Raw genomic sequence first — 14,856 nt, forward strand, 5'->3', positions numbered from 1 at the left:
TAGATTAACCACTTGTTCTTTCTCCTTCCCTATCTGAATGACTGAGCTAGAGGCAAAGTTGGGACAGAAACAGCAGAAATCACTTTCTCTTGAGAAATTCCTCCCAGTGAAAGGAAAAGAGAGGATGGGGGTCTCTTGTAATTTAAATAAATCAGTTCAGCAGCCTTTCTCCCCTAGATGCTTGTTGGCCTGTCTAGATTTGACGTCTAGAAAGAATCTGGCATGTATTTAATCTGTTCTCCTTGCCCAGGCAGTGCTTACCCAAGCTCCTTCCATAACAACCTGGGCTCAGCTTCCTGGGTCTAGAACACTATCTTGGGGAAGGACTGAGAAGGAAACAGACCAGGTTCCTATCAGGGTGGCAGAGCCAGAGGTGGTATGGCTGGAGAGAGCCTAAGCCCACATACTTCTCACAATGTCCTTCATACATGCTTCAAACCAGATTGGCTGAGTTTAGATTTGCATAGTTGTGGGCTCTCTGTGGTCCCTCCTCGAGTCACCAGCAGCCCGACAGTACTGTGAGTAGCTCATTCTCCCACAACTTTGTGCAGAGTTGGCAACCATACCCACCTCGGGCTTGAGTGCCTTGCGCAACCATTCCCTCTCTGAGCCAGAATCAGCTGACGATTGGAATTGCTGGGTCACATGAGTTAGGGATGTATGCTTGGTGTGGGGAGGGGGCAGGCAGGAGCACACCAACCACAGACTTCACCACTTCACAAATTTATCCAAGAGGCACTCTTGAGCTCTGTGTATTCCTGTGGAAGGAACAATTATCCTCATTCCCAAGTGGAATCAAAATCCTTCACTCTGCATTTGTCCAGTCTCCCAGCTGTGTGCTCCCTGCAGGAAGTCCCTGAACCCGCTAGCCTCAGGGCATTTCCCACACATACCTCCTCCTACTTTGGCCAACACACTCCCTCTGCCCCAGGCCCCTGTCCCCTCTCACCATTACCTGCCATTTCTGCCCTCTGGAGCTCCTGGACTGAGGCACCTGCAGTGCAGTGGCTGGGTGTCCCGGTTCTGGCACCAGATTGCCTTAGTGAAGTCAGTCTCCAAAATATGCTCCAAAACGTGCAGCCAGTGATGAGCATTTTGTGTCTCAGTGTCGTCTTCTCTAAAATGGGGATGATGATAACTAAGCTTCCACAGAGGGATGTCAAGAGGGTTCAATTCAATGGAATTATTTTATGTAGAATATTTGCCATAATGCCTGACTCAGTAAGTGTGAGCTGTTCTTCTCAGGGGCCTATTCAGATGCCACTATGTCCTCTGGGAGCCCTCCTTCCCTCTTTTGTTCCCTATTCATGAGCCTTCTATAGCTATTTTCACACATACTATAATTACAGGCAGCTTCCTGTGGTAGAGCACTGTCTTCAGCCTGACTCCCTGGGTTCAAGATCTGGCTCTGCCGCTTATCAACTGTATGATCTGTGTGCCTTTGTTTATTTCTTCTGTAGAATGAATAATGATAGGTCTTAACTGCATAGGGTGGTTGTGATGATAAAGTAAGTTACACATGTAAAGCATCACTAGGGCCTAGTAAGTGCCACATAAGCAGAGTCTCTAATCAGTGTGGACTCACTCATCTGTCTATCTCATTAAACTTGGAGCTGCTTAAGGACAGGGAGATGTCTTGTTGATTTTCTGTATCATCTGTACCTAAAATATAGTTTAACAGATTATAGTCTAGAGCTCCTGATCACTAGATTTCATTTCCTTCCTCTTTTCATCTCTTCTGAAACATGGATTCTACACAAGCTCAACAGACATGTGCAACAAGTCTGCCTTGACAGCAGTTCATAGGCTTCTTATCATGGATTCTAAGAATCCATCCCTGCAGCACAGTTTCATGACTAAAATCCCTAAGTGGAATCCTTCAAAATAGTATAAATTTGTTTTTTTTTTCAATTTTGAAAAAAAAAATCTATTATAATGTGCTTTACATAGAAAATATTGAAACTCTATAAAACACTATAAGAAAGATTTTCCAGTAAGCTATAATATTCAGGATAATTTAAACAAATTTAAAACTAAGGTAGGGCCGGTTATTTGTTACTATGGAATATAATACAAATTTTTTTTAAGGTTCTACAGAAGTAATTGGAAGAAAGAAATAATCTGGTAAATTAGGTACTTACAGGTTATTGATTGTCAACTTTCAATTTTATGCCATATAGTTCTCTCAGAAAATGTATGAAAAGCAGATAATTATATTCTAAATTATTTTTTCAAATATGCATGCATGCTTAGTCACAAAATCACATCTGACTCTGCAACCCCATGGACCTGCAGCCCAGCAGGCTCCTCTGTCCATAGGATTTCCCTCTAGAGTGGGTTACCATTTCCTTCTCCAGGGAAATTTGTTGTTTTTAAAGTAATCTTTAATTTATTTCATAACTTATAATGTTGCCTATAAGTGAAGGAATTTTGAAGTTTTGCAGGATCCAGTGCGCCTTGTCTTCTGCAAATCTGTATAGATGTGGCTTCATCCTTGAGCAACGAGATCCCACCTCCACACTGGTGGCCACTTCTTCCTCCTGAGCAAGTGTTCATGCTTTCCCTTCATGGGAACCAGGACTCGCTGGATGGGAGAGAGTCATAACAATGTCCCAGACTGGGGTCCCACTCCCACTGTCAGAAAGACCCTGGAACCACCATAATGCCAGGGACATCTGACTTTCCACACTGTCTTCCTTTTTTCCCCCTCTATGATTAAAAAAAAACTCCCTCAACTTCCTCCCTGGATCTTCCCCCACCTCCTTGCCTCAGCCAAAGTCCTGCTCTGCCCTGAGAGCCCCATTCTGAAGCTCCTGCTCATCATCCCACAGCCTTTTAAGGACACTGCCTTCCTTGATTTTGAGTGCAGATTCCAGGGCATATTCTGGCACCCCCAGGTTAAAAAAATGGCACAAAAAATAAAAAGACTTGAGATTTATGTCACCAAGCTTCCTCTTTCCCAGTCCCTCATCATTGTAATTTACAGCCTCTTGGACCTGCATGCTTTCTGAGCATTTGATCAGCTTCCCCAGTCTTCCTTCACCTTCAAGCCCTGCCACCTTCATAAAGAGCTTATCAGTGATCATGCACACAAGTGTGGACTTTCAGTTCTTTGATTTCGTCTGCTTAATGCTCTTCAGTTCCTTGCTTCTTCAGTCACCCACTCTAGATACTGGATTCTGCCATTACCTCTGGCCTCCAGAAAAAAAAGGGGCGGGGGGGGGGGGTAAAAAAACCCAGATATCCATTCTCTGTCCTTCAAACTGATCAAGACCTTGATCCCTCAGGCTTGACTTTATCTGTCATCACTTGCTTTCTGACCCTCACTTCAGTCCTCTTTGTCAGCATCTTCAACTCCTTTGCCTCAAATCCTTGTCCTTGTATAAATCCACCAAGACTCCAACTAACTGAGTCCTTTGTAATGGGTCACTGCTGACACCTCCCTCTCAGCACTTCCTACATTCTACACTCTACAGCATTAATGTCCCCAAGCATGGCATGCCTTCTTTATCACCAAGCCTTTGGAATACTTCTACCCAGCACTCCCCTTGTTTCATCTACCCCCATGGGTGAGCACAAGCACACATGTGCACACACAGATACACACACACTCTTTCCATCTTCACCCTCCTTCATATCTTGGCTTGAAGAAGTGATTCTTGGGACTTTCCTGGTGGTCCAGTGGTTAAGAATCTGCCTTCCAGTGCAGGGGGTACAGTTTGATCCTTGGTTGGGGAAGTAAGATCTTACAAGCCGTGGGGCACCTAAGCCTGTGTGCCTCAACTACTGAGCCCATGCAACACAACAAGAGAGCTCGCACACCACAACTAGAGAGACGCCTGCACGCCACAACAAAGAGTCTGCGTGCAACAACTACTAATAAGATCTGGTGCAGCTAAATTTTTTTAAAAAGTGATTCTCAAAATGTGGCCCCAGAGTAGGTAGCAACAGCATCAACTGGTAACTTGTTAGAAATGCAAATTCTCAGGCCCCACCCTAAATGTACTGAATCAGAAATTCTAAAGATGGGGCCCAGGAATCTCTGTTTAACACTCCCCTCAGGTGATTCTAGTGTGCAATAAAATCTGAGAAACACTGGTTTAGACAACACTTTGTCCAAGCAGCTTTCCCAAACATAACCCTCCAGCTGGCTCCTGGAATCGGGATCTCTTCCGTGCGTGTCCACAGGCCCCTTGCTTCCTCCTGGTCACAAGGCAGTGTCCTTGCCTCCTCACTTGCTAAGCCCCATGGGCTCTCTCTGAGCTCCCACAGACAGGGACTTTATCTTGTTTACTGCTGTCTCATAATGCCTGTCATATTAGTAGCTCAATAAAAAGTGGTGAAGCCAGAGTTCAAACCCAAGTGTGCATAATGATCTTTTAGAAAGATAGACTACAAGCACCAAAAATAAGAGAGTTAATGCACTGAGGAAATTGGTAATGAGCAGCTAGGATTAGGCTTCAAGTAAATGCTTTCATCCTTGCCTAACAGAAAGGAGACACTGAGTAGGTACAGTGCCTACAAAAGACTTTAATAAAACCCCAGAGAGGAAAGATGCACACTGTTGAATCAACTTAAAATCCCAAAAACAGACTACCTGACTCTAGCCCTCCAATCAGATAAACCAGGCTCATCATCATCCTGCCTCTGTGTGGCCAGTTCCTCCATTGCTTGCATTTTAATGCACTGTGTTACTGGAGTTTCTAAAATGCCTGAATCTTTGGAAATTTGGCCGAAAAGAAGAATCTGGGTCATGCAACTGTGAAATCTAAATAATGTAGAATTAACATGTCCATCAACTTTCACAGAAGTGATGCTAGTTTGCAAACTATTCATTAATTCTGCACAATAACAGCAACTGGGTACAATGCAGACAGCAAGCTGGAGATGAGAGGCTCGTGTAGTACTAACCTGGAGTACTATTGGTGATGCCTAGGAATGAACTGCGTCTATTTTCTGCATAGAAGGATATGACTATTTGAGAATTTGGGGCCCACGTTATCAGAGTGGCTGTATAATTACTGACTCTTGATCCTTTTCAGTGTGACTATGTGATTCACAAAATACTCCCCAAATTATGAAAGACTGTTCATGAATCAATAGGAAACTTGAAAAAATGAGCCCTTCTTCTTAGAAATATAACAACAAAATGGCTATATCTGAAAATCAGAGCAACCCAAAGTCAAGTCCCACGTCTTAACTAGCTATATAGACTACTTCTTGTTTCTGTATCTCCTGCAAAATGTGGTAATAATACCTCTTTGTAATGTTGTTTTGAGTATTATGTGAGATAATACATGTATTCTCCTCAACACACAGTTAATATATAAAATAGCTCTCTTTTCTATTCTTCCCAGTCAGAATTAGAGAGGGTTATCAAAAACCAAGTAGACTATGGAAAACAGTATGGTGGTTCTTCAAAAGATTAAGAGTAGAACTACTGTATGATCCAGCCACCCTACTTCTGGGAATATATCCAAAAGAATTGAAAGCAGAGACTCCAAGAGGTATTTACACACTTGTGTCACAGCAGCATTATTCATAATAGCCAAGTGGTAGAAGCAACCCAAACATCCGTCTACAGGTAAATGGATAAATAAAATATGGTATATACATATAATGGAATATTATTCTTCTTTAAAAAAAGAAAATCCTATCACATGCTATGACATGGATGTGCTTGGAGAACATTATGCTAAGAAAATAAGCCAGTCACAAAAATATAAATACTGTATAATCCCATTTACATCAGTAATCTAAAATAATCAAACTCATAGAAGCAGGAAATATTAGAATGTTGGTTACCAGGATCTGGGGTTGTGGTGACTCAGACGGTAAAGAATCTGCCTGAAATGCAGGAGACCAGGGATTCAGTCCCTGGGTCGGGAAGATCCCCTGGAGAAGGGTATGGCAATCCACTCCAGTATCTTGCCTGAAGAATTCCATGGATGGAGGAACTATAGTCCATGACAGTGCAGAGCAGGGGCTATAGTCCATGGGGTCGCAAAGAGTCAGACACGACTGAACAACAAACACTTCACTTACCAGGGGCTGGGGGAGAGGGAAATGGGTAACTGTTTAAAGAGTATAGAGTTTCAGTTTTACAAGGTGAAAAAGTTCTGGAAATCCTTTGTACAGCAGTGTGAATACACTTAATACATGGAGCTGTACACTTAAAATAGTTTATATGATGAATTTTAGGTTGTGTGTTTTTTAAGCACGTTAAATTTTTTTAAACTTAAAAAGCAGACCTGATTCCCTCCCTTTGTTCCACCTAAAACTGTGTGCTCCTGCTCTTGTCACCACTCCTTCTCAGCTCCCTTCGCTGCCCCCTTCTCCTCTCCCACCTGTCCTCTGCTTGTTGAGGCTGTTTAGGATTCCATCTTTGGCCATCCTCTCTGCTTGTCTCACACTCCCGGGATTTCAGCCACCCCTGTGACCTTACCAGACACTGACATGATGATGACTATTCACTGCTCTTGCCCAAGTCTCTAAAAGAGGGCTTGGAGCTAAAGTAGGTGCTCAATAGATATATTAAGTCAGTGAGCATCTAGAGCTCTAGCTCTACGCAGTGGACCCTGCCAGCTGACTGTCCCACTGGTCTGGCAAATCCAGCATATCCAGATTTTCATTTATTTAACTTCTCCGAGGTGGCACTAATGATACAGAACCTGCCTGCCAATGCAGGAGATGTGAGAGATGAGGGTTCAATCCCTGGGTCGGGAAGATTGCCTGGAGGAGGGCATGGCCATCCACTCGAGTATTCTTGCTTGGAGAATCCCATGGACAGAGGATCCTGGCAGGCTATATAGTCCACAGGGTCACACAGTTGGACATGACTAAAGTGACTTAGCATGCATGCAAGGAAATAAAGAAGCTCCTCCTTGTCATCTTGGTTAATATTGTCCATATTTTCCCAACCTTCTTTCACACTGATATCCAAACCCTGTTAATCTCAAACTAGAGATGTCTTGAAAATCTGAACACTGCTCTCCTTCCCCAGGGCCACATCATCTCTCAAGTGGACTATGGCAGTAACTTCTTCCTTGTCTCCATTTGCTCCTCCAAGAAGTCCCTTCTGTGCAATAGTGCCAAATTTTTCTTTCTGAAGGGCATATCTCATTATGTAGCAAGGTTGCTTAGGCTTTAACCCCTGTGAGCACATCCATGGACTCTTATCGCCTATGGAGTTATTTCACAAACATTGGTTGGGCCAGTAGTGCCCCTGTGTTCTGGTCCCCCACCATCTCTAACTCCAGGTCTGCATCCCTCTGTGTGAACAAACTCTCCCTCACCCCCAACTTCTCTTCATGGAAACAACTCATGCCTCATGGATATTAGATGAAAACTTACAAAGGAGCAATATGGATGAGGTATGAACAATTTCACTTTGAAAAACTTCCCCCCTGAGCACAGTAGTCCAGCCAGCTTGGCTACTGACTACAGACTGAAATGTTTATACAAAGTTCACATACCCACAAGAAAAGAGGCAGGAGCAGGGACTGGCTCGCAATATTTAGAATTACAATAATAAATATCATCAACATCAAAGTAGTATAGTGGTTAGGAGCCAAACTTTGGTATCTTCTATAGGTAGATTGCTATTTGCTCAGTCTCCTCATCTGCCAAATAAGATTAAAAATAATACCTACCTCATAGAGTTGTCAAAGTTTGGACAAGATGATATATAAAGTGATTAACCCAATACGAGACATATGTAATGCCTAATAAATGGCCGCTACTGTTATCATAGAATGAACTTTCTTATTCTGCTACTTTAGCATGTGTTCCTACTAACAGACCTCATCAACATCTTTAGTACTATTACTTCCTTGTAGGTAGGGGAGAAAGAGGGATTGAGATAATAGGTGCCATACTGAATAACATGGTGAGATGAAGGTTCATGATCCTGGGGAAGACGTGTATGTGTGTGTGTAAGCAGGAGTGTGTACAGTGTATGAAACTTAAACAGAAGATTTATATGCCTAATAACGTTGTTATATATGGTTAGTACAGTTAATTCTGCTCATTTTTTCTGGTTACACAGTTAAGTTTAATTACCCAGATTATATGAATGCATTTGTGCTATTAGAAAAATAACTTTTAAAGAAACAATGTAATATATTCTAAAAGCCCAGTATTGTTCGACCAAGATAGTTCTAGAAAATTCTCTTACTGCACCCTGTATATTTCTCAGCCTTACTGCAGTATATGATTATTCAGATAGATCTTTGCTATTACAAGCCACCTAACATTTATGCTTTGTTTTGTTGTATATGTTTTCATTGCTGGGCATTGTGGCACGTACTCTTCCACTTCTAAAAGGGGCTGTTCTCACAGTTGCACAGACAACCACTCAGAAGCCCTCACCATCATCACTGAAGCCTCATGTTATTCATCTTATGCTCTCTGCCCTTCAAGTTTGGGAAAGTAAAAGGGTCAGTTGCTCAGTTGTGTCTGACTCTTCGTGACCCCATGAACTGTAGCCCTGCCAGCCTCCTCTGTGCGTGGAATTCTCAAGGCATGAATACTGGAGTGGGTTGCCATGCCCTTCTCCAGGGGATCTTCCTGACCTTAGGATCAAACTCGCATCTCCTGCATTGGCAGGCGGATTCTTTACTGTCTGAGCCACCAGGGAAGCTCCTTCAAGTACAGGAGAGTCTTGTAATTCCTTTCAGTATAATTTGGGTAACTTGTTGGAACACAGCAGCTGTGAAGCCAGAAATTAATGTTAGCTCATTCCCAGGGTAGTCACATGTCCTAAAACAATAGAAAGAATGAGAATAATAGATTTGGAATGGTTATCTACCTTGCATTCTTTTCCACTGAATTTTTAAAACCTGGGCAGTGCAATCTATCTCTAGTGAGGCTTTTGTATTGATAAATTGTGTACAGTACCATAGGAAGAGTAGAAACCATTTCTTTCTGATCACACATAGGAAATTTAACTCCCTGATGAAGAACCTTCCCAGCCATTTCCTTGGTTCTGTTCTTATAATCTCTGACACATGATGTAGGTCAACTAGTTTATAGTCTAAAATGCAGAACAGAATCACCTACAGCCTATTAGGGAGCTCAGCGTGTGTGTATCCAGAGATATGAACAAACTATTCAAGACTGTCCTCCACAAGGCATCATAGGTACTCCATCCCAAATCCTGTCAGCTGCAGCCTCTCAGACTGACTCTGTTAACTTTGCTCATTCTCTCCACACACCATTTCACACTTTATCTTTTCAATCTACCGTAGGGCTTTATCCAATGGGACTATAAAACCTTTTCCTGTTACTTTGCTCTCACACTGTTGAGAAAGCTCATAGTACTCTATTTTATGCTTAAATTATGTATGTGAGAAGATGAACTGAGCCTGGAGTTCCAAGTCTAATGCTTTCTCACTGACTAAGGCCAGCTGGTACCGTGACTTTCTTGCGTTTCTACTGAGGCTAAGGCTGTCTTCTCCCTGCCTTCTTCAGGTGAATGCTGTGAGAATTGCTGAAGCCCAAGAGAAAGATACTGTGTCAACAGTGTATGAAGATGTGGCCATTCATGGGCAAGGAGGCATTTTCCTGAGGTGTTTGTGAAAGAAGCATCCAAATTGTACTGCCCACCTCCTCTGACTTTCTCTTCACCTTCACCAGTCTCTCTCTCACATTCTTGGGCAGGACTGCTTGCTCATGGTAATTGTGGTGAAAGTCAACAGCAGAACAAAAATTATAGCCAGAATTACCCTGGAAAACTCCTTTAGGAAAGCACTGTGTCTCTAAATCCAACACATCCAACTTCTGCTGGTGTGGAAAGCAATTGCTGCCTGTTGGTTGAATGCCATTCTTGTATTTATAGACTATGCTTTAAAAAATGTCTTTAAACTTCAAAATAGCCAATAGACCAAGATGCTCCCAGCATGAAAAGCACAGGGGAACTGAGAGGGGCAAAGTAAAGGCTGGAATTCACAGCCCGTCACATGCTCATGACAGCTTCCCTTCCAGAACTACTCTGGAAGCCAGTAACCACCCTGTACCATTTAATTCTGCCTACCTCACCCCCAACTCCCTGTCTCTGTGTCTCCCTGTCTGTCTGTCTGTCTCTGTCTGTCTGTCTCTTTCTCTCTGTCACACACACACGTGTACATTCTCACACCACAGCTGAGAAGCACATGGTGTTCTTAGTGAATACATGGAGAGAACTTAGCACAGATCTAAGAACAGAGGTCAGGGAATAAGTGAATTTTAAGGATAGCGAACTCCCAGAGAAAAGAGGATAGCCAAGGGGCTATCTTTACATGGATTGGGTTTCTGGGGTTTCCCATGTTCCCAGCCAGCCTTCAACTATCTGCACAGGAAGCCACCGTGAAGGAAATAAAATTAATATAAAAACATAGATTCTGGCGTCCTGTCCCACTGCCCAGCCTACTAGAAGTAAAAAGCTTTGACTTTATTTCAAGCATCAATTACTCTTTTCCCACTGTTTTCTACTACATCCATATGTACCTTAAAATGGGTTTGGACAACTCAAATCATTGAGTAGTAAAAAAAAAAACAGAAAAATTACCTAATGTAGCCATGTATTCATAAACTATGATTTTCCTAAAAGTATTAGTCTTCAGCATTGACTATTACCAGCCCTGGGTTCAGGTGGCTATGGCTGACTTAGATATTTATCGAGAGAATTCCCTTCCATACACATCTCAATGGAGGAGTGAAGCCTTGACAAGACTCTCTGTCAACTTTCTGACTGATTGTAGGCCCTAACTGTTTCTAGGAGCTCTTCTCTTCTCTGTAACATGAAAGCATTGAATTTACTTTATATATTGTAGAATTTGTCATCCAGGCAAGTATGTCTCTGGGTTTCTGAATCTCCTGATTTACCCTGCTAGGTTTTTTATTCAAAACTGCCTTTCAAGACAAGAAGAAAGCTGGTGATGGCACTTTGCTGAGTAGCGTAAACCAGATGGACTTTGTGTGCTCACCAGGGCTCTGTGCTCCAGCCTGGCTCCATGACTGCTTCCACATGCAATTCCAAGTGTTGAAATTTATCCTGAAGCTTTAAATGATTTGAGTCCTTGTAGCCTGACCTATTTTCATTGGAAAAGACCCTTTTGCTGGGAAAGATTGAAGGCAGAAGAAGGGGGAAGCAGAGGTTGAGATGGTTAGATAGCATCACTGGCTCAATGGACATTAAATAGAGCAAACCCTACAGTGAGATAGTGGAGCAGAGGAGCCTGGCATGCTGCAGTCCATGGGGTCACAAAGAGTCGGACACAACTTAGTGACTGAACAACAAAATTCTGACCTATTCATCACCCCAAGGCAGCTCTCCCCACAAATTCCAAAATCTCTTTGTACACAACTTAAAATCAAAATGTTCCTCAAGTTGCCTTTTTGCTCTCTGGGTCCAAATCACACATTCACTGGTCTCCCCACAGGTACTACTTTTCTACAGTGCCTCTTTCCTGTAGATCCTGCCTCCTACCTGAAAACCTGCCAGCATTGCCTGGCCATGTATATATATCCTTTCTGGAATTTGCTTGCTTTTTTGATACCATCCAGTTTTGCAGTGTCTTGTTCATCCCTTATTTCAGGGTCACTCTCCCCAACTAGATTGTAAGCCACGTGTGGGCACATCCTCTTTTCCTTCTGAAGCTCATGGTTCAGGCTATAGTAATCTGAGTAATTCTTTGATTATGTTAGGATGCCGAGCCCATCTTCTAGAATTCACCCTTCTGAAATATGTTGAACAAGACATTCTAGTGCATTGAAATTCATATCTGACTGACTACTAAGTGACAAGATTCCTAATTATTTGTGACTTTGGAGAAGCCACATAATCTTTTTGAGCTTCATTGTCCTTGTATACAAAATTAATATATACCTTTCTATCTCCGAGGTTCAAATAAGGATCAAAAAAGAATAAGCAAAGCAATTCATATCAATAAAACACTGAAATATATACATTTAAGTATCAAGTTATTGGTTTTTCTATGCATTTTTGACATGAAAGTGTGGGTAGAGCATCTTGAACTTTCTAGATCTTCCACAAATCTAAGGCTTTACCACTGATTTTCTGATTGATATTCTGTTATTTTTGCCATAACCTGCTCCCTTTTTTTCCATGCTTCTTGTTGGTGTAACTGGAACAGTCTTTCTGAGCTGTTTCCTCTTGAGTAACGAAGTTATCACTGTCATGATATGATCTGTAAAAGGGGGAGGATGTCATTGGCTTAGACGTCCTTGGCATCAGAGAAGCTTTCTCATTGCTCAAAACAAACACAGAGAAGTACAAAGGACATTTCAAAAGCCTGGGCACTGAGCCTTTGGGCAACATTTCTATTGACAGGGCTATTTCTGGCATAATTAAAAGGGATTCAATTAATCATGGAGTTAAGTAGAGAGAAAGACTTTCTGGCAGCCTTACATCACAGGCTCCTTGATATTTTTAGCTTCCAGCCATGTGATCCCTACAATTCAAGAGTCTTCCCACCTGCCTGCATCTTTGGCGGCATGGCCGGAACTGCTGGTTGCCTTGCCATCCTTGGGGTCCTCAACTTCTCTGGGCTACTGCCACTTTTGCCAATCAAAGATGGAGGTAGTTTCTAACTTTCAGGCATCTTAAGGGATATATTTCATGCCTGATTAGAAATAATATTCTCCCAGGAGTGCAGAGCCTTGGTATTCTTGGTTTCCAAGGCAGCTATGTCTGATTCACCTGGCCTATCAAACTTGGACAATCTTTATCTGACAGTTAGCTTTTACAAGTCTTCAGTAGTAGCTACAGGATGATTTCACGTTTTTCTTCCTTGAGATACTATGCTCTCAGGAACCTGAGGGCTTTTCTGAGAGAGTTCGCCTACTCCCAGTCTCCCAATGGATTATAGAAAGATACTGGATCTTTAAGAAGTTCAAAATAGCAAAGTTTCCATACTGCTGATGGAAGGAAAACATCACATTCTCATTCAAAGTCAAGAATAGAGCATTTCCCCATCTGTATCACTCTTGCCCTCTCTCCCACTTCCCTTTTCCCTCTTCCTTCACCCCACAAAGGCAAGAGGGCCTACAACCATCCAGTGGATAGGGAGACATCTTGGAAAGGAGAATGGATAGAAGTGTATGCCTCTAGTCCCCTTATTAGTTGAAGACTTGCAGCCTATAATTTTTTTTAACCTGAGGGAAGAACTATCTATAGCTAGCTTCTTCCCTAGAAACCATAACATCTCTCTTCCACATTTGAAATAAAAAACTACTAGAATTCTCTGTGAGTCCAAACTCAATTACAAATGAGTTAATCATTTCTGTCATGGCTACTCATTTCAGTTCACTTTTACATGGTACAATCCATGACTAAATAGCTTGTCCACTATTGGCTCTTTCAGAGTTCTTCAGGACTCAAGTGGCAAAAGAGTCCTGCTGCCTCTGGGGAAGAAGGCACAGGCTGTGTAAAACGCTCTCTGAAGAGCAAACCCAAGCACTTTGATCCCGTGCCTTGTTTCTACTACTGTAACTTGATCTTCATTTACTAGACAAGGAGAATCTATTCTGTTTCTCCCATATTCAGTAACTTGTAGGGCAGAAAAATAAGATGATCCACAGATAAGCTGAAAAGTTTGAACAGCGGATAGACTGACTCTTTAGCCACTTACATTTTCACACATAAAAAACTGTTTTGGAAAAAGTTTCTGACTATGCAAAAAGGGATGTGTGACCAAAGATGTAAGTCTCACGAATATTTTGTGAGTTGACCATTAGTCTGTCTCAGACCCTGCTATTTGCTCGCATTTATAAGTTGCAGTCCGCTGTACAACTGGATGGTAAGTGAAGCATGTAGATTTTCATTACCTCCTGGAGAAAGGGGAGAAAACAGAGGAAGGATGGTAAATGTCTGTCATAGAAACTAAGTGTTTAAATCAAAATGAAAACAAACAAAAAGACTAACATTGCATTATAGGAAATGAGCCTTAGAAAGTTGGCTGTTCATTGTGAAGAAATTCAAAATGTACTCAAATGATATATCTGTCTCTGGATCTACTAAGATCAGCAATGAAAAAGCAATATTGTCAAGGAGAGTAATATGTCAGGGTGAAAGTCAATAGCAGCCACAAAAAGGTAATAAATTTTTCCAAAGAATGATTAGAACCTACGCTTACAGAATTATATCTGTCATCAGAGTGGCCACGAAGAAACTAGGTGGCCCTGCACTCCACAGCTGATTGAACAGGAGCAGGTTTAGGCTTGTCTTGTTTTTTTGTTTTTTGTTTTTTTTTAGCAACTTGGCCCCAGTATAGTGGCATTTTCCCTAACTGTGAAAGATTGTAGCACTGTTGACTAGAATATGATGGAAATTTGACCTCAGAATAAAGTTGGGCTCTCCTTCCAGCATCATTTTTCAAAGTGCTAAAGTTTTATGTTATCTCCTTTAGAAGGTGTCTCTCTTCCAAAGAAACTCTAGTAGTAAGGAGCCCTGAGTTAAAGGCTTTGGGATCTGTTAATATAAAGTCTGGATACAGACAAAATTAGTCTAGGGTGTTAGAAGTCAAGATGAGGTCATCTTTGGGGGGCACAATATTGTTGGGAAGGGAGTACAGCTATATGGATTCTGTTTCTTGAACTGGGTGCCATCTGGCTAGGTGTTCCCGCTTTGTGAATTCACTAAGCTAACATATATGATATGCATACTTTTCTACATTTACTACAGAAGTACAGTACACATTAGACTTTAATAAGGCATTTACATTAAGAAACCTTTGCATTCTCTTGCCAAATTTTCTCTAAATAACCAACAGATTTGAGGGAGGTCACTTGAGCCCCAGTTTCTTGTGCAAAACGAAAAAGTGGACCAAATGACCCCAGTGCTGAAGCTTCTCAGGC

At 42.0% G+C, this 14,856-nt stretch overlaps 1 protein-coding gene across 6 annotated transcripts in view; it reads left to right on the forward strand.

The window, feature by feature from the left end:
• Window positions 1-14,856, forward strand: part of LHFPL3 (LHFPL tetraspan subfamily member 3) — a 592,105-nt gene that overhangs the window by 437,360 nt on the left and 139,889 nt on the right. Inside the window, exon 4 of one of the 6 annotated variants that reach the window (XM_043872146.1) lies at window positions 9,472-13,914. The exons of the other annotated variants lie outside the window; for them this stretch is intronic. Coding sequence (XP_043728081.1) covers window positions 9,472-9,494 — 23 coding nt within the window. The 3' untranslated portion in view covers window positions 9,495-13,914. Of the gene's footprint in view, window positions 1-9,471; window positions 13,915-14,856 lie in introns of those variants that run through there. 6 annotated transcript variants of the gene reach the window in all.

This window comes from Cervus elaphus, chromosome 18, assembly GCF_910594005.1.
Source record: "Cervus elaphus chromosome 18, mCerEla1.1, whole genome shotgun sequence".
Classification (NCBI taxonomy): Eukaryota; Metazoa; Chordata; class Mammalia; order Artiodactyla; family Cervidae; genus Cervus; species Cervus elaphus.